The sequence below is a fragment of the Thunnus maccoyii genome, chromosome 8 (genome assembly GCF_910596095.1).
Source record: "Thunnus maccoyii chromosome 8, fThuMac1.1, whole genome shotgun sequence".
Classification (NCBI taxonomy): Eukaryota; Metazoa; Chordata; class Actinopteri; order Scombriformes; family Scombridae; genus Thunnus; species Thunnus maccoyii.
Genome location: NC_056540.1, coordinates 3,297,204 through 3,320,736, shown reverse-complemented (window position 1 = coordinate 3,320,736; position 23,533 = coordinate 3,297,204). Strand labels below are relative to the sequence as shown.

The 23,533-nt window shown below is 40.5% G+C and overlaps 2 protein-coding genes across 3 annotated transcripts; both read left to right on the top strand.

The window, feature by feature from the left end:
- Positions 1 to 667: 667 nt before the first annotated feature.
- trappc11 (trafficking protein particle complex subunit 11) lies at positions 668 to 13,529 on the top strand. 2 transcript variants are annotated; one of them, XM_042419521.1, is made up of 30 exons: positions 668 to 829; positions 2,102 to 2,330; positions 2,504 to 2,673; positions 3,190 to 3,260; positions 3,612 to 3,726; positions 4,331 to 4,430; positions 4,606 to 4,679; positions 5,048 to 5,144; positions 5,358 to 5,491; positions 5,889 to 6,030; positions 6,399 to 6,492; positions 6,655 to 6,734; positions 7,157 to 7,235; positions 7,977 to 8,031; positions 8,135 to 8,280; positions 8,523 to 8,584; positions 8,787 to 8,919; positions 9,140 to 9,270; positions 9,701 to 9,826; positions 9,915 to 10,108; positions 10,240 to 10,388; positions 10,532 to 10,653; positions 10,840 to 10,959; positions 11,075 to 11,140; positions 11,498 to 11,654; positions 11,928 to 12,039; positions 12,160 to 12,251; positions 12,399 to 12,532; positions 12,803 to 12,970; positions 13,092 to 13,529. In XM_042419521.1, the coding sequence occupies exons 2-30, from the start codon at positions 2,124 to 2,126 to the stop codon at positions 13,134 to 13,136; spliced, it is 3,375 nt and encodes a 1,124-aa protein (XP_042275455.1). In that variant the 5' UTR covers positions 668 to 829; positions 2,102 to 2,123; the 3' UTR covers positions 13,137 to 13,529. The 2 variants fall into 2 exon arrangements, with proteins under 2 accessions (XP_042275455.1, XP_042275456.1); XM_042419522.1 differs by having other exon boundaries at positions 668 to 971.
- Positions 13,530 to 16,530: 3,001 nt separating this feature from the next.
- On the top strand, positions 16,531 to 23,362 carry spdl1 (spindle apparatus coiled-coil protein 1). The gene is made up of 14 exons (XM_042419604.1): positions 16,531 to 16,636; positions 18,320 to 18,490; positions 18,710 to 18,886; positions 19,763 to 19,957; positions 20,097 to 20,246; positions 20,670 to 20,768; positions 20,917 to 21,027; positions 21,118 to 21,258; positions 21,414 to 21,520; positions 21,718 to 21,838; positions 22,116 to 22,182; positions 22,324 to 22,515; positions 22,686 to 22,755; positions 23,033 to 23,362. The coding sequence occupies exons 2-14, from the start codon at positions 18,320 to 18,322 to the stop codon at positions 23,178 to 23,180; spliced, it is 1,749 nt and encodes a 582-aa protein (XP_042275538.1). The 5' UTR covers positions 16,531 to 16,636; the 3' UTR covers positions 23,181 to 23,362.
- The last annotated feature ends 171 nt before the right edge of the window (positions 23,363 to 23,533 follow it).

Here is a 23,533-nt window from a genome sequence, read left to right as displayed (position 1 = left end):
TTGGGGAGGTCTTTGACTATTCTCAGACCAAGGAGCCAACAAATCATCACATGAGATAACACTATCACACGATCTGCTGAAAAGCTGGTGAATGGCTGCAATCTGTCGCCACTGTGTGGCCCAGGATTCTCTCCCTGCCCTCGCTGTACAAAACAGAAAATAACCTTTCAGCACCTGAGCTGTTGCATGATTCATCTACTGAGTTGTTACATGATGCTTCACTTTATCTATAACTGTGTGCCCCAGATCTCATCTTCCAGATGTCATCTCATTGTCCTGTCCATTGATCCTCATTACGATGTTGTTGATACTTAGAAATAATGTGATGTGTTCTGCACACAAATGAATCATCCAGCATGGTGTGCACTTTACTTCCAAGGTGTCATCAGCAGTAATGCCACCTGTCAAATCAGCCTTATAATCATGACAGAATTACAGTCCAGCTAGAATAACATGTTACTCCAGCTTTTCATGGTAGATGCAATATTGACATAAGAAATGTTTATACTGTTAGCCTAAAAAATCTCTATAAAGGATGGCGTGCGGAGAGACAGGATTATTATCATCGTTATTATTATAATTCATCTTTATCATTTGCCTTTCTTGTGAAATATCTTTTATGTAGTCAATAGTTTCTGGAGTAGCACTTTAATTTTGAAGACGAACCGGAAGTGCTATTCAAGTTCCGCCGCCGACAGCTAAGTAGCTAGTTTGTTGTTGCTTTAGCAACCGCTGCTAAATTAGCTTTTATTTTCTGTCTCTGTCGAGTTTGACACATCGAGGACTAGCTTTCGGATGGTGACCAGTGCTGAGACTTGGCTGAAACGAAGTAGGCAGCCTTAAACGGATGTTTATTTGCTAGTTAAATTTGCAACCTCGCCCACTAGCTAACTGTTAACCTTAACCGTGGTCTGCTAACAGCTAGCTGCACCTAGCACCGTTACTAGTTCACTTGAAGTGATGCAACTGAGGTGTGTGGTTGTTAAATGAATTCGTGAGTTCACATATTCAAATGCTTTTCTTTAAAAATTATGGGTATATTATTATGGATGCTAAAATGACAATTGCAGTTTCATTAGTGTTAGCAGAGTTAGGTTATCTCACTTCCGCTTTCGTCTTAACGGCTTCTGTAAGTCAGTCAGTTAGGTAGTTAACTTAGCTCGCAGAGAAACTGTGATATGTCACCCAGTTTTTGGATGTACAGCAGATTTCTATATAAATTGCATATGCCTCTGTGCCAGTAAATGTGTTCAGCCCGGCGGGGTTTAACAGTCGAGCCCAAGGCTGTGCAGTGTAAACAACTGTCTGTCAGTGTGAGCAGCTACTGAGCTCATCTCTGTTAGCAGCAGGTCTCGTGACCTGCCAGCACGGGTGTATAATTTAATATAATATAATGTAATATAATATGATTTAATTCATCCATGCCTGCGAGTCGCTGTCAATTAAGCCTGTGTCTGTTTATGTTTGGTGGGTGGACGGGCATTGTCATGTTGTTTCTCCTAAATAATGATTTTATGGGGAAAATTAATTTTGTGGCAGGGAATCGTTTTTAGTCAAATAAAACACAGAGTCATATTTTGTCTTAAGAATGTAGAAAAAGAAATAGAAGAGAAAAGGTCTGCAACTAACGATTATTTTCATTATCAATTAATTTGTCGATTTTTTTTTTTGATTAAATGATTAGTTGTTTGCTCCTGAAAATGTCAGAAAACGGTGATAAATGTCAAAAACTATTTTCCACAACCCAATATGACATCCTCAAATGTCTTGTTTTGTCCTGACCATCAGTCCACAACCCAAAGATACTCAGTTTACTCTCAGAGAGGAGTGAAGAAACCAGAAAATACTCACAGTTGAGAAGCTGGAACCAGAAAATTTTGGAAATTTTCCTCTTGAAAAATGACAATTAATCAGTTATCAAAATAGTTGCTGATTAGTTTAACTGTTGGCAACTAATTGATCAATCGTTGCAGGTCCGGAATTGATCTTAAATCTTAAATGATAGATACCTAATATTCTTGATGTACAGAAACAGAATCTGAGAAAATATTTTTCCTCTGAAGGTGTGTTTGCTTCAGTGATATTGCTCTGTCTTGTGCAGGTGTATCCACTGTTGAACCATCATGATGGCAGGTTCCCAGTGGGAGCTTCCTCCAGAGCTATGTTGTCGGCCCATGGCCTTCGTAGCTCTGACTGGTCTGGATGTGGTGTACAACGCTGTGCACCGGGCCATTTGGGATGCCTTCTGTGCCAACCGGAGAGCTGACAGAGTTCCTATCTCTTTCAAAGTGCTCCCAGGAGATCACGAGTACCCCAAATGTCGCACTAAGGTGAGCAGAAGACGGAGAGACCCTAGACCGCAGAGAAGTTCATCAACAAATAAAAACATATGACATGGAATAGAAATGAATGCTGATTACTGCATGTGAAAAACACCAAAACAGTTGTGAAGTCTTCACATTAGTAGCTCTAAACAGTTCATCTCCTTTGTCTGTCCATCTAGCGAACGTCCTATGAATGGTACATTCCTAAAGGCATTCTGAAAACAGGATGGATGAACAAACACCTGAACCTGGTACCAGCTCTGGTTGTTCTCTTCTATGAACTGGACTGGGATGACCCACAGTGGAAAGAGAAACAGTCTGAATGTGCCACTAAAGTGGAGATTGTCAGGTATGTGTGCGTTTCATTTGTCTCCAGGAATTAAACAGTTTTATTGTCTGACAGTGAGACAGCAGATAGATGCTTCAGGGTTTGTTTTATCAGGCTTGATTAAGTACATTTTACTTAATCTGAAGTGTTTCTATATGTGTAAGGTGCAACTTGTCACATGGATTTTAAGGATTTGTTTTTCAGTTTCACAAAAGTTATAACTGCCATCATCAGTTTCCACTCATTCTGTTCACAAAATAATCTTGTTTATAAATTCTAGGTCATGCAACTCTGATAGGAAACAGTGGTTGTAGCATAGTAAAAAGTGTTTCTACCATATTCACTAACCTTGTTCAAATACTCAGTGACTCCAGTACTGAAAGTGTTTCTGACAGCTGTCATACTGGAATCATAAACAAGCAAAGACATGAGAACAGACTGTGCTCTATATAGCTGACAGTATCCTGCAGATCAACTCTGGACATCTCTAGCAGAAACAGAACTGCAGTCATCTGTGTTGTGTTTCTTTATTTTTAGGACCAGTCTTCAGGGCAGGAACACCAAGGTGGCTGTGGTTTTAATCCAGAAGAAAACACCTCTACCTCCAGGTAAGGACCTCTACTTATTTACGTTAGGTCATGTGCTTGTATCATAACCCATCCTTGTATTTTTCATCTCCAGTATATCCAAGTGTCTCTCTCTGATTGGCAGCGGTACAAAATTGTATTGTACATTTAGTAAACAAGGGACTTATGTGTCCTAGAAAATCTAAAAACATTTGAGTAGTTTTGCCAATAATGTAAAAGAAATCCTAGATTAATAAAAAAAAAACCTGTAGTGGCTTTAGAACCAGTGGTCTAAAGCCAAACTAGCTTCAGACATTAGGCAGCAACATTACATGTACTGTTAAACACATCCTTAGCAATGTGCTCTGTCTGTGTCAAACACTGTTTGTACAGGGGAGGACCTGGTAGCATCAGAGAGAGCTGCAGCTCTCTGTAACGCCTGTGATCTGTCTGGCAAGAGTCTCTTCGTACTGCCGCACACCGACCACTTAGTGGGCTACATTATAAGGTAGTTAACAATTCATTAATGTCATATACATATATATTTTTGCATAAATGTATTTTTTATTATGTTTTATGAATTGCTAATGGTCCAAATGGTGTCTACCATTTGTCTCTTCAGTTACTCTAATTGAAGTTTGTGTTTAACATGTGAAGAATTTGACAGTGGAATACAGTTCACTGAATTGAACATCTTTAAATTTAAATGTGATTTTGGATACATTTGTCTAGAGCTGCAACTGACGATTATTTTCATTATCAATTCATCTGCAGATTCATTTTTTTGATCAATTATTTGTTGTATAGAACGTCAGAAAATAGTGAAAAATAACAGTTTTAATTTCCCACAGTCCAATGTGATGTCTTCAGATGTCTTGCTTTGTGAGACCAACAGTGCAAGACACACAAAAATCTTCAGTGTGCTATCATATATCACAAAGAAAAGCAACAAATCCTTATATTTAAGAAGCTGGAGCATTTTTGCCTGAAAAATGACTAAAGCAATTAACCAATTATCAAAATAGTTGCCCATTAATTTTCAGTCCATCAATTAATTGACTAATCCTTGCAGCGCTACATTTGCCACTGTATTCTCCCCTGTGATTTTGTAGGTTGGAGAATGCTTTCTATGAACACGCTCAGACGTATTATTACACTGAGATCCGACGAGTCAAATCTCATAAAGAGTTCCTCAACAAGACAACACACCAGGTAGGAAGGTGCACTAGAGCAAAGAAAACATCTCTGCAAATGAATGCAGTACAACTACAGTTTCTGTGTGTACAGATAAATCTGCTTGAGATGAAATGCAAACTTAAGGGTAACCTGATATTCTTCTTCTCCTCCTCCTCCTCATCATCTCTTCTCCACCTCCTGATGTTCCCAGCTGCTGTTTGTAAGACACCAGTTTAAAATTGCCTTCTTCAGTGAACTGAAACAGGACACTCAGAATGCTCTCAAGTAAGTCTGAGCCCAGAGATTCACTCTTGATAAATAAGTGTTCAGTGTTTTTTCTTCCAGCAGGTTAAAATAAACAAATACTCTTTAAGATTTATAAGGAAGTAAGTTCACCAGAAAATTAGAAAGTAATTTTAAAAAATGGGGACATTGTTTTTGGTCATTAACTAATACCATTATTGTAGAACACAAACAACTGTTCAGTAAAAGCACAACTTCTCTGCCATGAAATTGGACTATTCATTATTATGGCATGAAAAAACTTCAAATGGTGGCTGCTTACCCAAGCATCTCATTTTCAAAGTAGCTGGTGGCACTTGAAGTCTTTAGAGCTGTTTCTCTTACTCTGTGAGTGTATTTTCTGTCTGCAGGTACTACAGGACTGCATACAGTCTGGTCCATGAGCTCAGAGCCCACGAGACCAACATGTTGGAGATTAAAACTATGGCGGGATTCATCAACTATAAGGTCCGTTTCTGTCTGTGAGAAGGTATTTTAAACATTAATAGACGCATCAGTGGAGGAAAGTGAGAGCACGGGCTGCACTTCATCATTATTGGATTTAGATTTTAGCTTCAAGAGCGATAAATGGAAGTCTTCAGTTACTGATCATTGAAGCAGCTTATCTTTACTCTCTCTCTCTGCCTCTCTGCCTAAATGTTTCTCTCTCTCTGTCTTTAGATCTGTCGTCTGTGTTTCCAGCATAACACTCCTCTAGATGCTATCGCCCAGTTCAGGAAGCACATTGACCTGTGTAAGAAGAAGATCGGCAGCGCTGAACTGGCCTTTGAGCACGCCGCATGGATGTCTAAACAGTGAGATACACACATTGTATATGAACTGTGGGTTTAGTCAGAACCCCCAGTCCGCCCCCCAGACCTGTCTCTAAAATGACACAATTTACCACAAACACTACACTCTGTCTTCTCAGTCATATCAAAACACACAGACACACGCTTTTAAAGACTATCATGCAATATGGCCCAATGCATCTCTGCCTTTATTTCCACTGACCTATTCCTCTTCTATTTTCACTATTGATTTCCACCTGGAGAGACTTTTTGGGAGACTTTTTGAAGACATTTTGGCCAAAAGCACTTTTAAAAAAAAAAACCCAGTTGTCTTCCACAGACTATGTGTTATCACAGTGATCCTGCTCCACTACTCAACACATCTAACACTTGCTGTCTGTTCATCTGTGTGTTCTGTCAGGTTCCAGTCATTTGGCGAGCTGTTCGATGAAGCAATAAAGTTGGGTCTGACAGCCATCCAGACCCAGAACCCTGGTTTCTACTACCAGCAGGCTGCCTGTTACAGCCAGGACAGGAAACAAATGGCACAGCAGCTTTGTCAGGTGATAATACTTCTCTACCAGTAATACCACTGGTGCCACTGTGAATACCACTGCTTCTACCACTTGTACTGCTACAGATAATACTAAGACCTCTACTGCTAGTACTGCTACTACCAATATTATAAACGCACTCTGGTTGTGTCAATCAAGACAGGCAGAGTGTAGACACACTACAGCTCTCAGTGTTAGAACAAGTGCTGCTGCTTAGTGTTTACTTTGTATTCATTCAGTAAATCTTAATACATTTACTTATTTTGTATTTACAACTTTAAACCTGAATAACAGATGCCTCGTTGCTTCCTTACCTCTATCAACTAAATGCTTTTTAATACTTGGTTGTGAGACTGGCTAATGAGTTATCACTCTAGGCTGGAGCGACTTATCCCAACCCCGACCCATTGGACACCCAGAGCGGAGGACTTGACTTCTATGGCCAGAGACCCTGGAGACAAGGACACCAGAGTAGGCACACACACACACACACAGTTTGTCTAGTTCTTGATTGAGAAGTGTTGCATGCATCATTTCGGCATAGCATCCTTGTCCATTAATGACAGAGAGTCTCTGACATGGTGTAAGAAATGTATGGGTAGCACATTGACTTCTGTATTGTTGTATCTCCAGGTATTGATCCTCCAGATGCAGAGAAAGAGAAGACAGGGATTCTGGCCTTGCAGATTAAAGAGAGAGATGTACCACATTCTGTAAGCACACACACACTCACTGAAAACACAGCTGTATGTATTGTACTTCACTCTTGTGTTGTCTCAGTTGCTTTTAGGCAGCAGTTACTAAAGTTAAAGTCACTATGTGTGGAATATTTTATGTAATTACTGTATTTTTTCAAATAATTCTGATGGTTTTTATTTACAAGTAGATTAGACAAACCTTGTGAAAATGTGTGCAGCTTATGAGTGGCAGCAGTGCTACAGTGTGTTTTTTGATACTACCAGCAGGGGGCACCCAAGTTTACACATTCTGGCTTTAAATATCAATTAATTAGAGATTTCTTAATCCCAACATTGAAACAAATTGGAAATGCATGTGTTTGTGTGTGTGTGTGTGTGTGTGTGTGTGTGTGTGTGTCACACATCATAATACAATTCAATGTCCTCCATCCCAACAGGAGCTGATAATAGCCCTCCTCAGCAATGCTGTTGCCCAGTTTAAGAAGTACAAGTGCCCTCGGATGAAGAGTCACCTCAGTGAGTAACCCTATGCTCTCTGTGTTGTTTTTTTAATAGTGTTAAATTCCCTTATCATTGAATACACTACAGTTGGTTGTGTTTGATAATCAATTTCATAATCACGCCAATCTGTTTTCTATCATTACATTCCCTTTGTTGCATGCCAGAAGTTAATTAAACACCTAGACACTTGTGTGGCTTCAGAGTACCATATAGGCCCTGTTGGTTGGAGTTGAAGACTACAGATGAAACAAATGTGTTGGGGTGGAGTTAGAAAGAAGTGAGGTTACCAGACCTCTGTGGCTGCTCCTCATCTCAGTTGGAGGCTAGCAGCTCCAGGCTACATTAGCTGCTACTAACACAACAAACCCTAATCTCCAACAGAACTGTCAGGTTTTGGCATTGAAGAAAAATGCATGAAATAAAAGAAATATCTGGTTCTGCTGCAACGATTTTTGATCCATTTAAGAAAGACTGTCCATCAGGGGTCTGACAATATTATAGAAGTGCAATGTTAAATTGATGGAATACTCTTTTAAGTGTGTAACAACTGGCAGGTGCGTTCAAAACGATGTTATGCAATCACTAGCAAAGATGAGCTAATCTAACATTCTTTCTATCATAGAGGAATGTCACACACTCATGTTCATGTAGCTGGCAGCCTTTGCTAATTACTTTTTCAAACTGTTTATTTTTCCAACCATCAAAGACCATTTTCTCTTGCACTGATTCACCTTGTCTTCATTCTCTGTTACATAGTGGTGCAGATGGGAGAGGAGTACTATCACGCTAAAGATTACACCAAAGCCCTTAAGTAAGTCAAAACACATATTGGACTTGTAAACAACAGTAATATAGTACCTGTCTGTCATCAAGCTATGTGAGCATATGTGTGTGTGTGTGTGTTCTGTTATCAGGCTGTTGGACTATGTGATGTGTGACTACCGCACAGAGAGATGGTGGGGTCTCCTGACAGCCATACTGACCACAGCTCTGCGCTGTGCTTATCTGATGGCCAGTGTTAAAGACTACATCATATACTGCATGGAGCTGCTGGGCAGAGGTAAGCAGTGACATCACAACCAAATACTCAACCATCATTGGTTGATAACTGTCCTTTACCTCTGTTACGATGGATGAATAGCAGAACTGAATCCACAGCTTCAGTCCAGAAATACCAACTTCTCAAACCCATAACCAGCTCAACACTTACTATATGCATGCTTACAAATACAAAACACAGTAGGCTTTAATACATGCAGTATACTCTGGAGAAGGTAATAATATTTTTATCTTGTCTTCTAGCTTCAACACTAAAGGAGGAACAGAAGTCCAGGATCGACAAGAATCTCATCAAAGTCCTGATGGTGAGTAGATGGACTCCACCCGGTTGAACCCAACACGTTCAGTAAATCAAACAGCCATTCACTGGATTCTACAACAGTGTTTATGATGTTAATAAAAAAAAACCTGCAGAACATGAAGTGAGACTATGATTAAGCTGACCGAGTTTATTTTATTATTCTCTTGCTTTCTCTCATCCTTTTATTTCTCTCCCTCCTCCATCAGAACGAGGCCCCTGATGCTGAGCCAGAGTGTGATCCCACCTCTGCCACTGCAGCCAAGTCACTGTGGAACGACCGCATGGCTTTATCCGGCTCAAATGAGTTCACTATTGAAGTGCAGGACTACATTCCATTCAGTGAGTAAACACATACTCACACTCTCACCCAAAGGAACCGTTCACATTTAAAATACAACAACGGATGCTCATTTGAACTCTGAAAGAGTGACACAGTTGCTGTAATCATTTCTCCTCTTCATACTGGCCATTTAGAGATTCCCCCATATTCCCCTCCCTAATTCTTGTTATAAGAGTATATGAAGGTGTTTCTAACCTTCCTTTCCCTCTCTCACTCCAGTCCAGTGTAAGGCCAAGTTCCAGTCTCCCAGTTTCCATGTAGACCAGCCCATCCAACTCCAGGTGTTCCTGCGAGCCGACTGTCCTCATCCTGTATCGCTCAACAAGCTGGCCGTCAGCCTCAGCAACCAGGTACACACACAGACATCCAAAAAGGTCCAAATAGTTCTTCTCTCCACCAGCAGGCGCAGTGACTGGCCAAAGATTTTCACTAGCAGGACGTGCAGTATCAGAGAAAAGAACCTTCACAGTTCTAATATGATTGGATGTAATAAAAAAAAAAAAGCAGAACATCTTTTTCAGCTGGTGTGTTTTCATGTTATGAAGCCAGCAGCTGTATTCTAGCTGTGTGATTCATGAGAATGTTGATGAAGAATGGGAGAAATAAAGGACAAATGTTATGAAGCAACAGTTTTTAAACACGTGCAAATTAACATAAAAAATGAAAACAATAAACAGTAAAATACAGGTCAAGTGTCTTTAACCACTTGGAAAAACTGAAAAGTGAGAAGAATTGGTTTTCTTATAATAACAAAACAATCTTATTTCTGTGTGTGTGTAGGAGTACAACCAATGGTGTGTGGTGGAGTCATCAAGTCAGGAGAGTATGAGCCTGTTGCCGGGGAAAACCAAATGCTACAACTTCAGCTTTGTAGCGAAAACCGAAGACGTTGGAAAGAAGATAGAGGTGAGGCAGAATCTTTGTGACAGGGAGAGAGACAGAGAGAAAGATTGATACTGACTGTGACTGTGTTGATATGTGTGTGTCTGTTTAGATGACAGGTATAGAGGTGATGCTGGGCAGTGACAGTGGCCGCTGTGTGTTTCTGAGCTGGAGAGGCGCGGGCGGAGACGCAGCCTCTACCCACGAGGCCTTGCAGGCTAGCAGGTCATCACGTCGCTGGGGGCGGGGCGCCGAGGCACGCCAAGAGCTGGACTGGGACAGCCTGACCATGCAGCACAGTACCATGTAAGACTTGGCTCAGACAACTTCAGTTATAATCCTAGTTGCACTGGAAAAGCACTTACATTATATGTCATATGTTTCTACAGTATCACTTATTATCCACACAATCAAAATCAAAATTTTGTGTCGTTTAGGATCATCTCCAGAGTGCCAAAGATCTCTGTCCAGCTGAGCCACCAGCCTCCTGCACTCAATAATGAAATGTACTGCATCAGCCTCACCGTCCAATCACAGGAGGAGGGCGTGGCCAAGGATGTTAAACTGACAGCAGGACTCAAACCTGGTACACTGACCCAAGCAAATTATTTTACTTTTCCAAAAATTAGTGTAGAAGGTAGATGTTGCTGTTACTTCATGTGTATGGCATATCATAAGTGTAGAGTATATATTGTATATCGTTATGTTTGTCCTGATATCTCTGTTCAGGCCAGGATGCCAATCTCAGCCAGACCACACATGTGACACTTGACGGCTCAAAGGTGTGTGATGACGCTGCTCCTGCTCTGCTCCCTGACATACCTCTAGGAGATCTGAAACCAGGCCAAAAGGTACACACACATTGATACGGACAGTTTTTAAATCAACTTTTCAGATAAACTCATCATGGTAACAGAGTCACCAGTCTAACAAACATGTTGCATTTTCTGCATTGTAACACACACCTGTCTACAATTCCAGCTTCCCCACAGTTAAAATGATTAATTCCACTATCCATGCTGTGTGTGTGTCTCTAGCTGGAGAAATGTGTATATGTGAGATGTGTGTCGACTGGACCAAGGGTTTTCCTCTTCCATGTGGCCTACAGCATCGATACAACTGTGGAAGGACGGCAGATCGTCTGCAAATGTCATAAGGTAACACTTATCCAGGTTAAATCTGTGTTATTTCATGTTGTGCACTGCATTTTTACATTTTTAGATGCTGCACACTTCATCCAGTTAACTCCTCTCATGTTCTGTTGTCTTCTAGGATGAAACGGTTACCATAGAGACAGTGGTCCCATTTGAGGTGTCTGTCAAGTTTGTGTCCACCAAGGTGTGTAAGCTGCATGACAAAGCATGTGTATTAACAGTTTTTTGAGACAATTTATGTTAAAAAAAGTTTAAATCTTTTTTTTGTATCTTAGAGCAGGTTGTTGTTTCTGTAGAGAAATCACACCAGCTACAAGTTTGAAATGATGTTATTTTCACACTGTCAACATTCTTCATCAGTGTCCTTCAGGAGGAAGTGACAGTCTGAAAAAGAGCACATTTAGACTGTTGTTTACAGAGTCGTCCTCCAGACTGTGGTGGTGATGACTGTATAACTGGCATCCCCTCTGGCTTGATGGCTGGAGAGAGTTTTATACAGCGCTTCTATTATCATCATCTGTGTTTGTCTGTATGCTTGCAGTTTGAGCCGCTGGAGCGGATAGCGGTGGACATCCCCTTCCTGTTGATGACAGACATCCTCTCATCGTCTCCCTGGCCTCTCCTGCTGACCTCCTCTTCTCTGCAGCTGCTCACTATGACCAGCAATACAACACAGCTTCAGTCCCAGATACAGCAAGGTACCTCAATAGTTTGAGTGGAAGAAGTTTTACACAGGTGTTAAGTTACACCGAGTGAATTCTGGGTAAAGTAGGTGCCAGTTTTGACAAAGAAGAATGCATGGAATAAAAAAAATGATAAAATAGTTTTTGGACAACAATGGAGCTCTGTGGTACAGAGGAATAAGATATATCAGGCTTTGATAAACAATAGTTTTGTAAACATATAGAATATAGCTGTGAATAAAAATGAAATGTATATGATAGCTGTATCATTATGTGTGTGTGTGTCAGTGGTTCTGAAGACAGACGAGTGTGCCAGTGAGTGTTTCTGTCTTCGCTGTCCACCACTGACCAACGGCAATAACACTGCGGCTACAGGACAGTACTTGATATCATGGAGGAGGTACATACACACACACACACACACACACACACACACACACACACACACACACACACACACTGAGGCTGATGACTGAGTAGAAGAGTGTGAAGCTCTTGACTCTTTACTTCTGTTCTACAGACAGTCCTCGAGTCCTGAGAGTCCTCTCATCCAGACTACGATCACTCTACCTCATGTCATCCTGGAGTCTGTCCCTCTCTACATCCATGCTGGTCAGTATGCACACACACACATCACACATTTACTGTGTATATGTGGAAATTGACACCTTGTGGCACATAAGGCCTTGTGGTAACATCTCTAATTTTCTGTTTTATATATTTCCGTTCTTTTCATTTATTGTTTTTGTACTGGTGTAGATTTACCATCGTTTGGGAGAGTCAGAGAGTCTCTTCCAGTTCGTTACCACATAGAGAACAGGACAGCTCTGGTGCAAGAGGTGGAGATGGCTGTTGAACCCTCTGATGCCTTCATGTTCTCTGGACTCAAACAGGTACAACTCTGCTCACTTTAGATAAAGATTTGGCAAATAAAAGATGATGTGGCTGCATTTCCATCTGCCAGGTCAAAGCAAGTAAAAAGGATTTCATACATTAAATCTGTGGCCTGTGGTTGTGCTGGATTTCTTTATTTCATGAATTTGATACTATTGCTGTTTAACTGGCACAAACCCTTATTCACTCTGTAAAAACTGAAAACATACATCTAAGTAACGAATGCATGGACAAGAAGATACATTTATGCTGTGTGTGTGCTCGTGCAGGTGCGTCTCCGTATCCTCCCTGGTTCAGAGCAGCAGATGCTGTATAATTATTACCCGCTGATGGCTGGTTACCAAACACTACCACAGCTCAACATCAGCCTGCCCCGCTGCCCGACCACCAACACACACATTCTGAGACGCTTCCTGCCCCAACGTATCTTTGTCAAGGTAAAACACACACAGTAATACACACACACCACTGAGTAAGCACCTCAACTCAGTCATTATTATCTGAATGTAAAGATATTCAACATTGTTACAAATGATGATTTTTGGTCTTTCTCCTCAGCCTCAGGGCCGACAGTTGGACGACGCCTCCATTGCTGCAGCTTGAGATGAAGACACAAACTGTTAACTGTAAATATGAGAAGAAAGCAACATTGTGTAGGTTGTTCTAGATGTATGATTCCTCACAGATGACAATATTAACACTATTTGTTTCACATTGTTCTGTAAAAACACACCTGAAAAATCTGGAACAAATCTGGAATCTGTTCAACAAACATCTTCTGGATCAGGAGACATTTGATTCCAGTGTTTCTGTTCAGAGTGAGTGTGCTGACTATGTGAGCATGACAGACGACTGGTGAATGAACTGATACACTGATGTTCATTTAACAGGAAAATCATGTATGAATCTGATGTGAAACTGTGTTGAAATTTGGGTAGAGTGTAATACATGAAAACTGAACGTGATGAAAGTTTAATTAAATCTAAGCTATGTAAACTTCCCGTGTCCCATTTGTATGTTATACACAGACTGGTAACAGTGTTTAAGTGCGTTCACACTGAAAATGTCACCCAATATTACTGCTCAATGCATTGCACCACAGAAATGGAGGATCTGCTTAATGCTGGAAAAGTGGAATCAAGGGTAGTTGATAATGAAGCATTTCTGGTGGTAACTCACCAGTACATTTTAATACTTAGAATGTAACTGACATCGGGACTTGTTAGCAGTAGGATTGGGTATTGGGGGCAACTTGTGGGAATATTGACCAATGGCCTGTATAGGTCCATTTCCAGGAGTTTGGACATGTGGCTAAGGTGTGCAAAGGGAAGAGAAGATGTGCTAGATGTGGTGGGGAACATGAATATGTGAAGTGTGGTCACTGGAAGTGTTGTAACTGTGGAGGGAATCACAGTGTTGCTTGTTGGGGCTGTCTAGTGTTGAGAAGAGAAGTGAAAGTGCAACAGATTACAGTGAAGGGAAAAGTCTCTAATGCAGAATCAGTTAAGATGGCCGGACAGGAAAAACAGGCTAAAGAGCAAATGACAGTGAATATAGAGCAGGACAATAAAAGGAAGATGTGGGCAGAGAAGAAGAGGTTGGTGACCTTTATAGCAGGAGTGATAAATGCAACAGCTGAGGTTGAGTCTACAACTGAAAGGATTCAAATAATTGTAAAAGCAGCAGTGCATCATCTTGATATGATAGCTCTGAAATGGGAGGAAGTGAGAAACAATCTCAGTGTACAGGCAAGTCAAGAGTCACCATGTATTGGTTGATAACAATTTCAATACTCCAGTGGAATGCAAGGAGTTTGATGGCCAATTGGCAGGATTTTAAGCAATTTATAGACAGTCGGAGGGAGAAACTGGACATTTTGTGTGTTCAGGGATCATGCCTCAAACCCAACTTAGATTTTGTTATGTATGGATATGTGGCAATTAGGCAAGAGAAGAAAGATGGGGGAGGAGGGGGCTGTGTCACATTTATTAAACAAAGGACTTCTTATAGAGTGCTGGGTATTGGAAAAGAACTGGAGTATGTGGTGGTGGGAAGGAAGGAATTAGTGGTTGTGAATTATAACCCTTGCAAGAAAACAGAATTGAACAAGCTTGAAGAAACAGAATGGCAATGTAGAGCAAGCATTGTGTGGTGTGGGGACTTCAAGGCACATAACACATTGTGGGGGAGTGAGAAAACTCATGTTAATAGCCAGGTAATAGAAGACTTGTCAGATGAGAGGAATTTAGTCTGCTTAAACGATGGAGTTAAAACAAGAATAAATGTTCAAACAGGAAAGGAATCAACACTGGATCTTACATCGGTCACAAATAATATTGCTCCTATATGTGATTGGAAAGTGTACCAAGAGGTAAGGACTATTATCTAGTCCTATGCATGATAAACATGAATGCATCTGTGACTGAAGTGGACAGGGGTGGAAAATGGGTTAAAAAGGGCACTGGCTAAAGCTGGTATGACTGCACCAGAGAGGGATGAAATATGCTATGTGATGATAAAACACTTAAGTGCAGAAGGTCTGAACAAATTATTACTGTATAATTAAGTGTGGGAGGAAGGTAGAATACCTTTGAGTTGGAAGGAGGCAGTCATTGCTTCCATAAGGAAGCCAGGGAAAGATGCAAGCAAACCAGCAAACTATACACCAATTGACTTAACATCACGCATATGTAAACTGATGGAATGAATGGTAAACGAAAGACTGATGTACTCTGAAGAGGAACAGGATATAATTGCAGGTAGTCAAAGTGGATTTAGGAAAGGAAGGGGTGCTTTGGATCCAGTATTATGTTTAGGAGATGAAGTAAGGAAATTAATAAGGAAATGGTAGCAGCAGTTTTCTTTGATGTAGAAAAAGCATATGATATGCTATGGAAGGACGAGCTTCTGATAATTATCCAACCAAAAATGTGCTACAGGCCTCTGGGGAAAGGGAGGGAACAGAAAAATCAAGTAGCAAGCTACCTGGAAACACATTAAAAGTATTGTGGAATGGAGTTCTACCTGACAGTGATGTGGCCTACAACCCCTGTGTGGGTAGTAGAATCACTGGTCGTAGATTTAGAGTTACTTCAAGATAAGGCAAGGAAGAGAAGTGCACATCTAGTACATGAGTTCTATAGCTATACAGGAAGTAAACACACAGGGTATGTACAGGTGTTTATGGGCCGATCAAAAGATCCAATAACAGACAACACTGGTTCTGCAGTTGCAGTTCGTAGCCACAGGGCTGCAATATGCAAATGGAAGACCTAGTATTTGAAATAATAGAAATACACTCACGAGTAATAAAACAAGCACTGTGGTCACACTCATATGGGTTCCTGCGCACATGAGCATTCTGGGTAATGAGAGATTGGACAAACTAGCTAAACAAACTGTTAAAAAAAGAAAACATAGACACCGCAATTAAACTTTCAAAATTAGAGGGAATGGGTATTGCATGGGGGAAAAAAATCAGTAAACAGTGGCGGCAGCACTGGGATCAGGAGGTAAGAGGAAGACAACCACATGCAATACAAAACAGAGTGAGAGAAACAGGGGAGGAAGGAAAAGAAGAGGCAGTAATGACCAGACTAAGAATAGGACACAGTAACCTGAACAGGACTCTCCACATTATAGGGAAGCATCCAACTGGACATTGTGAACACTTTCAGGTACCAGAAACAGTAGAATATGTACTTCATAACTGCAGGAAATATACCTCAGAAAAAAGGACATGATGGAGGGAATGAGGACATCAGGGATAACAGGGGAAGGTTTAAGGGGCATACTGGAGTGTGGTGGAAGCGGACCAAGCAGGAAGTGTCTGGTCAGCTTTCTTGAAAGAAAAGGATTGATAGGAAAAATCTGACAAACCCAACACTGTGGAGGTTAACTAACCCCCGAAGATGGCAGTAATGCAACATGAAGAACGCAAGGTGCTGCTAAACCCCAAAGAAGAAGAAAAAGATGCCGAGTCCACCTGACTGGCCAATCAGGCTCAACTCTCGTTAGGGCACGAACTTGTATCGCGATAGTTCAGACCTGGATTCAAACTGTGGCGGTTTGATTGTTTGACAACTGTGCACTACGCCGACAAGGTAAATATCTACATTTATGTGCTCGTATATTGTGTATATTTTATAGTAACTTAGTTTAGTAGACTTAATGGCGTTTGTTTGATAATAACAAGTTGGTAACTTCAGTTCCACCGCCATGATTGTCGCCACTGTCTACAGTTAAGCAGACAGAACTTGACTGGCTGGACAGAAACGTTAAGCCTAAAATTACCTTAGTAACGTATCTTATTAGACGTTAAGCTTCCATAAACAGTGGTGCAAAGTAACTAAAGTTATGTACATTTACTCAAGTACTGTACTTAAGTTAAGCACAATTCTGAGGTACTTGTACTTCACTTGAGTATTTCAAGTGTATGTGATGCTACCTTATAACAGTTAGCTACTTCCACTCCACTACATTTCAGATGGAAATATTGTACTTTCTCCTCCACCACATTTGTTTGACAGCTTTAGTTACTTTTCAGATGATAATTTGACACAATGGATAATATAGCAAGCTTTTAAAATACAACACATTGTTAAAGATGAAACCAGTGGTTTCCAACCTTTTTGGCTTTTGACGTCTTACAAAAAGCAGTGTGTAGTCGGGGTCACATTTCACATGTCTATGAGTTGTTAACAGCTCCACCAAATAGTGATTTTTCCCTTTAAACTTCTCACATGCTTTCATTTCAATAAATGTTCAAATGATCCAATATTTCACCAAAATTTACCAAGACTAAACTAGTTAACTGTATATAAAGTAGTGAAACTAGCTCCACCTCCAGCAGCTACAACAGTAACATGCTGCTCTAACACTGATGCTTCACTATTAATAATCTAATGATGTCATATATAATAATATATCAGTCAGAGGGACCAAACCACTACTTTTACTGCAATACTTTAACTACATCAAGCTCATAATACTTATGTACTTTTACTGCAATACTTTAACTACATCAAGCTCATAATACTTATGTACTTTTACTGCAATACTTTAATTACATCAAGCTCATAATACTTATGTACTTTTACTGTAGTAGGATTTTTCATGCAGGACTTTTACTTGTAATGGAGTATTTTTACATTGCTGTATTGGTACTTTTACTGTAGTAAAGTATCTTAATACCTCTTTCACCACTGAAGAGACTCTCTCATTGTTCATGATCTGTAAAATGTATTTAGTTGTTGGCTCAGCTGAATGAAGTGTATTGTGATGTGTGGATTATGAGGCGTCTGAGGATAATGTTAAATGGCTCATAGTCTTCAGTCTTCCAGCTTTTTATTTAGCTTAAAAAGATAAACATGTAGTGTAACAGTAACTGACTTGTTAGCATTAACACTAGCTAACTTAGGAAGATGAAGAAATAACAAAGCTGGCTGTTAGCTAGCGTTACATTATTTGCTACGCAACGTTCAGGTCTTGAAGGAATTAGTTGGCATTAATAAACATTGAGCTACCTTTGTGGTACAGGCTCCAATGCAGACATTCATTTAAAATGTCACTAAGCCAAAATGACCCAGGCAGGGAAGATTTTATGGACCAAGTAAATAACTTGTAAATAAAGCCTGTGATATAATTATGTACCTCTAACAAAAATGTAATGTAGATATATTCACACACATATTTGCGAGGTCATTACAGTGACTTAAACCAGTGCTCAACAGGGCTGGAAGCATAAACCTGAACTTACAGACAATCTTCTCTCCTTGTCCCTCCAGATGTGTGAGAAAGCAGCAGAAGAGGAGATACAGCGGCTGAGGAGCCAGCTGAGGGAGAGGGAGGAGCAGGTCCAGCAGGCTGCCCAAGCTGGATTGGATCTGCTCAACCAGCAGATGGAACTGCAGAACAGGCTGGAGGAACAGAGAGTGGAGATGACCAACGCACTGGAGGTATGACCCGAATCATAATGGTATCACAATCTCAATGGTATCTAGCCATGCAGATAGTTTCAGTTCAGTTTCAGGGTTTTAATATATCCACATGTAAAATGTCAAGAATTTCTTCATGACAAAATAGTTCCAATGACTAGTGTTCACAGTGAAGTCTGCAGATTATCTAGACATTGTTTCAAACTTCTACACCTGCTGTCTGTGTGATGTGTGTTTTAGGCTCTCGAGCAAGACAAGTACTCCCTACAGAAGGAAGTTGAGCTGAAGACTCGGATGCTGGAGTCGTTGCAGTCAGACTACGACTGTGTAAAGAACCAGCAGAGACAGCAGCTTCAAGAAGAACAAGAACATCTGGAGAGGAGCCACAGCATGGCAATCAATGATCTCAACAACAAGGTACATTGACCGATGATGTTGGAGAATAGAGAAGCAAACAGATTTAAGTTTGTTTTATTCGTCCATTTAACATACAAACTTACAACCTAAAGCTGCACTAATCAATATTTTTTATATTAACAATGGATCAAATGACGATCAAAGCAAATGATGTGTAAAATGAAAGAGGTCACTAGTAGTGATGAATCCAGAGAAAACTATCACCAGCCTGCAGCTTTGTAGCCTCTTAGCTCACCAAACTGTTCCACTAAACAACAGACAGGCAGTTAGTTAGGAGCTGGTAGAGAGAAAAAGCAGAGCTAAAAGAGAGTGAATATTGGTCTTATCTTCACCAGATGGATAGAAACACAACTCCAAATGAATGATAATGTTGCTCTCTGTCTGTTGGATGTGAAAGAGGAAATTGTTTACCAACATGTTAGCCATAAAAACTTTATAAGGTGATCATTTGTCAATGTTCTTTACAGCTTGTTCTGGCCAAAAAAACAATTAATGCAGCTTTAAGTAACACAGATATCACTACATTTCTCCTAAGAACAATATAAGTACACTACAATTTAGCTACAATTTCAAAATCAAAAAAAAAAAAAATCAAATTCAAAAAAGTACACAAAATTGAACAAACACTCTACATTTAGGAAAAAAGATTTCATTAATTAAAAATAAACATATTTAGATATATGTTGTTGTTGTTTACAGTTTTAAAGGTTTTGCAATGTTTTAATAGTATTTACTGTGCTGGTTATAGATCAGACATTTTTTTAATTTTAAAGTTTGTAGTCTGGGAAGTGATTTAAAAAACTAGTTGTCTTTCTCACCACCATAAATAATCAGTAGAAGTATAACATTGCAGTTGATGTCTTTGTCATGATTCAGATGCTGAGGTTGCAGTCGGCTCTGGATGAATCCCAGCTGAATGAGAAACAGCTGAAACACAAACTGGAAGTGCAGACAGAGACGCTGAATAACAAGATGGAGGAGCTGCGAGCTCTGAACGAACACACCCAGAGCTCCATGACGTCTGAGATGATGGAGGTGCAGATGAAGATCATGGAGCTTGAGAACATTAAGGTGAGAGGGAGCTTTCTCTAATCTGCTGCTGCTTCTTTGCAAAGTGCCAAACTGGATCTCATCTCATTCTAAACGGTGTTCCTGATATTTGGTGCTCTTGAGCGAGAGAGAGAGAGGTGAACTATGTTTTGTCTACCAGGTGGAGTTGGAACAGACGCTGCAGGAATCACAGTACAGAGAGCAGCAGCTGGAACTGACCAATAGCAGCCTGCAGCGTCACCTCGAGCGAATCACGGAGGAGAAAGAGGACAGAGAAAAAGAAGCTGTTTCCTGGTTCAATTCATTAGAGGTAACCATGGTTACTACATTTGTGCAGATTTGATAGCTGAACTAAATAGATTGAGCCTTATTCAACTTTGTTAGTGTGTGTGTGTGTGTGTGTGTGTGTGTGTGTGTGTGTGTGTGTGTGTGTGTGTGTGTGTGTGCATTAATACACTTTTGATCATCAAGATTTATCAATACAGGTTACTGAAGGACGATTCCAGTTGAAGTTGGATTAATATCTTCAGTGTATATCTTACATTGATATTGAAACGTTGACTTTATGACTACAGAGAGAAGCCTCAGTGTTCAGAGCATCCACTACTTTAATCACAGCACAGTTTTGCACGATGAGATGGGAAACACTGACCGTCTGTGCATCTCTTTGTCCCTCTGTGTCAGTAACTGCGTCTCTATGTCTTTATATCTCTGCCTCTCCGTCATGCCACAGAAATCTCGTGAGGCGAACCGGGACCTCCAGATCCAGTTGGACCAGGTTCTACAGCAGGCCCAGGATCCAAACAGCAAAGGCAACTCCCTGTTTGCTGAGGTAAAAACCAAACTGAGTTATTGAGAAACCCAACAGCAAGGGGAAGCTCTGAAGTTAGAGCTAGTTAGTTGAACCGTTCTACCTAGCTGAGTTAAACAATCTCAAAAACACTATAAATTGTGTGTGTGTGTATCTTTTTGCATCACAGTTGGAGGATAAGCGCTCTGAGATGGAGAAACAGCTTATCAGTATGAAGGTCCAGTATCAGTCGCTGCAGAAGCAACACGCTTTCAGTAAACAGCAGCTGCAGCGCATGAAGGTACTGTGTGTTGTAGAGGGCAACTGGAGAAATGAAAATATAAAGGTGCACAGAAGTTGTTACTTGAATGGATGTACATGTGTCGTGCAGATCCAGATAGCCACTCTGATGCAGCTCCAGGGATCGAGGGCTGACCCTGCTCAGCTGGAGAGACTGCAGTCCATGCTGTCTGAGAAGAACGGAGAGATCCAAAACCTAATGACCAAACTACAGAGACTGGAGAAGGTGGAGGTGAGCGGGAGTGACACAAACCAATCAACAGACTAAAGAGAAAAGTTGAATTGTTAAATAGTCTTGTGACTGAACTACAGAAACTGAGGCAGGTGGATTTTTTTTTCAGATGCATTACGTAATTGAATATCTTGTTCTATATGTTGTGTGTGTAGATGATGTTGAAGTCTCAGCCAGCTAATCCTGCTCCAGCTGAGAGCGGCGACGGCCAAGATGAAACCTACTACACTGACCTGCTCAAAATGAAGCTCAACAACACTGTGTGAGTTTGAACTGCCTCATCAGCAAATCAGTTGTGTAAAACCTCATTTCATCAAGTAGTTTGTCACATCTGCCACACATATGTCTTCCAGAGGTATTTACAGTTCAAAGGGGAGTATCTTACTTTTGCTGCTCACACAGATATATCTATATGCATAGGGTCCGTGGTTCACTGAAATCCTGTGTGTGTGTTTTCAGTAAGGATGCAGAGCGTCTAGGAGATGAACTTTCCCTACAGAGGATGAAGTCTTTGTCAGAGAGCCAGAGAGCTCTGGAGCTGGAGAGGAAACTCTTCACATCTGAACGGCTGCTCAAACAGGTGAAAAGCTGCTCTCACTGTCATTGTGTCCTTTTAATACTGTATGTCTGTTGAAGTGGAAATGCTATTTTAAGCATGAAGGAAGGAAATGTGCCAAAGAAACTATTTTTAAACTTATACATTTTTCTGTGTGAACTTGTGGCTCTAAACACGTCATTCATTTTCTTTCATCTTGATATTGAACTACATACTTCTACAGTATACAGTATGATCCCTGTATTGTGATATTTGAAGTAAAGCTTCATGGTGTATTTCTCTTTCCTGCGTCCTGCTAAAGGCTCAGAGCGATAAGATCAAACTGCAGCTACGAGTAGAGGAGCTTCAACACAAATATGAACCCAAAGGTAACTAGAATAATACTAATCCCACATTCACACATCAGGCATCTTTCTTCTGTTTCATTTCTGCAGGAAATGTATGAAAACTTGTTCCTTGGACTGTGTATGTAGGTGAACAGTATGAATGTTGAACAATTTTGTCTCTAGAGGCAAAAAAGAATCTCATCCAGAGGAGAAAGAAAGAGAAGCTTCCTGTAGACATCGCACCCTCCTCTGAAGCAGCCACATTTGATAAGGGTGAGCAGGTTGTTGCCGTGGAGATGGATGTCACAAATACTAAGACTACAGACCCTGAGGCTGACACCTGTCCTACAGCTGAGCCAGTGAGCTCAACACAAGGTGTGTGTGTGTGTGTGTGTGTGTTGGAAGTCAGTTAAGTGAAACAGGATCAAAATGTGGAATCAAAATGAAATCCAGTTACTTCGTACAAGCATCACATGAAGTGATGTCTTCATGTGATGTGATGGCATGGCACCATTAATCATTCCTATTTTGTGTTGTGTGTTCAGAGCCTGAGCCAAGGCCTGCGAAGTGTGTGAAGATCAGTGGAGATGAGCCTGTTGTGATTCCCAACCCCAGGTCAGTGTGTGTACTGTCAGCAACAGTGAAGATTCAAGGACATTAACACACAAACAAACACAAACAAAACACACATTTATTTCTCTGTGTCCTAGTTTCAATGTCAGAGTTGAGTCTGGAGCTGCTGATTCTTGTGTTCAGTCAGGAAAGCAGTCGAAACTTTAAGTGACTTTTGTTTCCGCAGTTTATTCCTCCTTACCTCAGTTTGAGATACTTAGATCCATCTCATTTCTCCTCTTTACACTGACTGTATGAATGTGTGTGTTGGTCTCCTCAGCTCTCCTGTGACAGACTATGATGTGAAGGAGTTGGAGGAGAACCAGCAGCAGAACAGAAGAGAGGAGAGAAGAAGGAAACAGAAAACAGTGGAGATGATCCATGTCAGCTCTAACAACAGCATGGAGAACCAGTGTGCTCAGCAATAAGACTCACCTGGTTTATGTGCTGTGTGTATATGTATGCTGCTATAAATAGTCTGTATCTCTGTAACCTGAATACTTCTACTTTTACAAATTACCTGTACTTTTTTTCTGCTTTTTTCCCCCCACAGTACATTGTATACTGTCAATATTTAATCTTAATAAAAACATATAGCAACATACAATATTTTGTTTGCTTTTCCAGAACATCTGAATATTTGTCTGTTTACTTCCATTCTCTGTTTATGTTGCCACAATAGATTTAACTTTAATAGATGTGTACATTTTGTCAAATTCACTTGAAACAGACCTTTTTACGGCAGCCTGATGGTGCCTTATCAGTGGTGCTGAAAATGCTT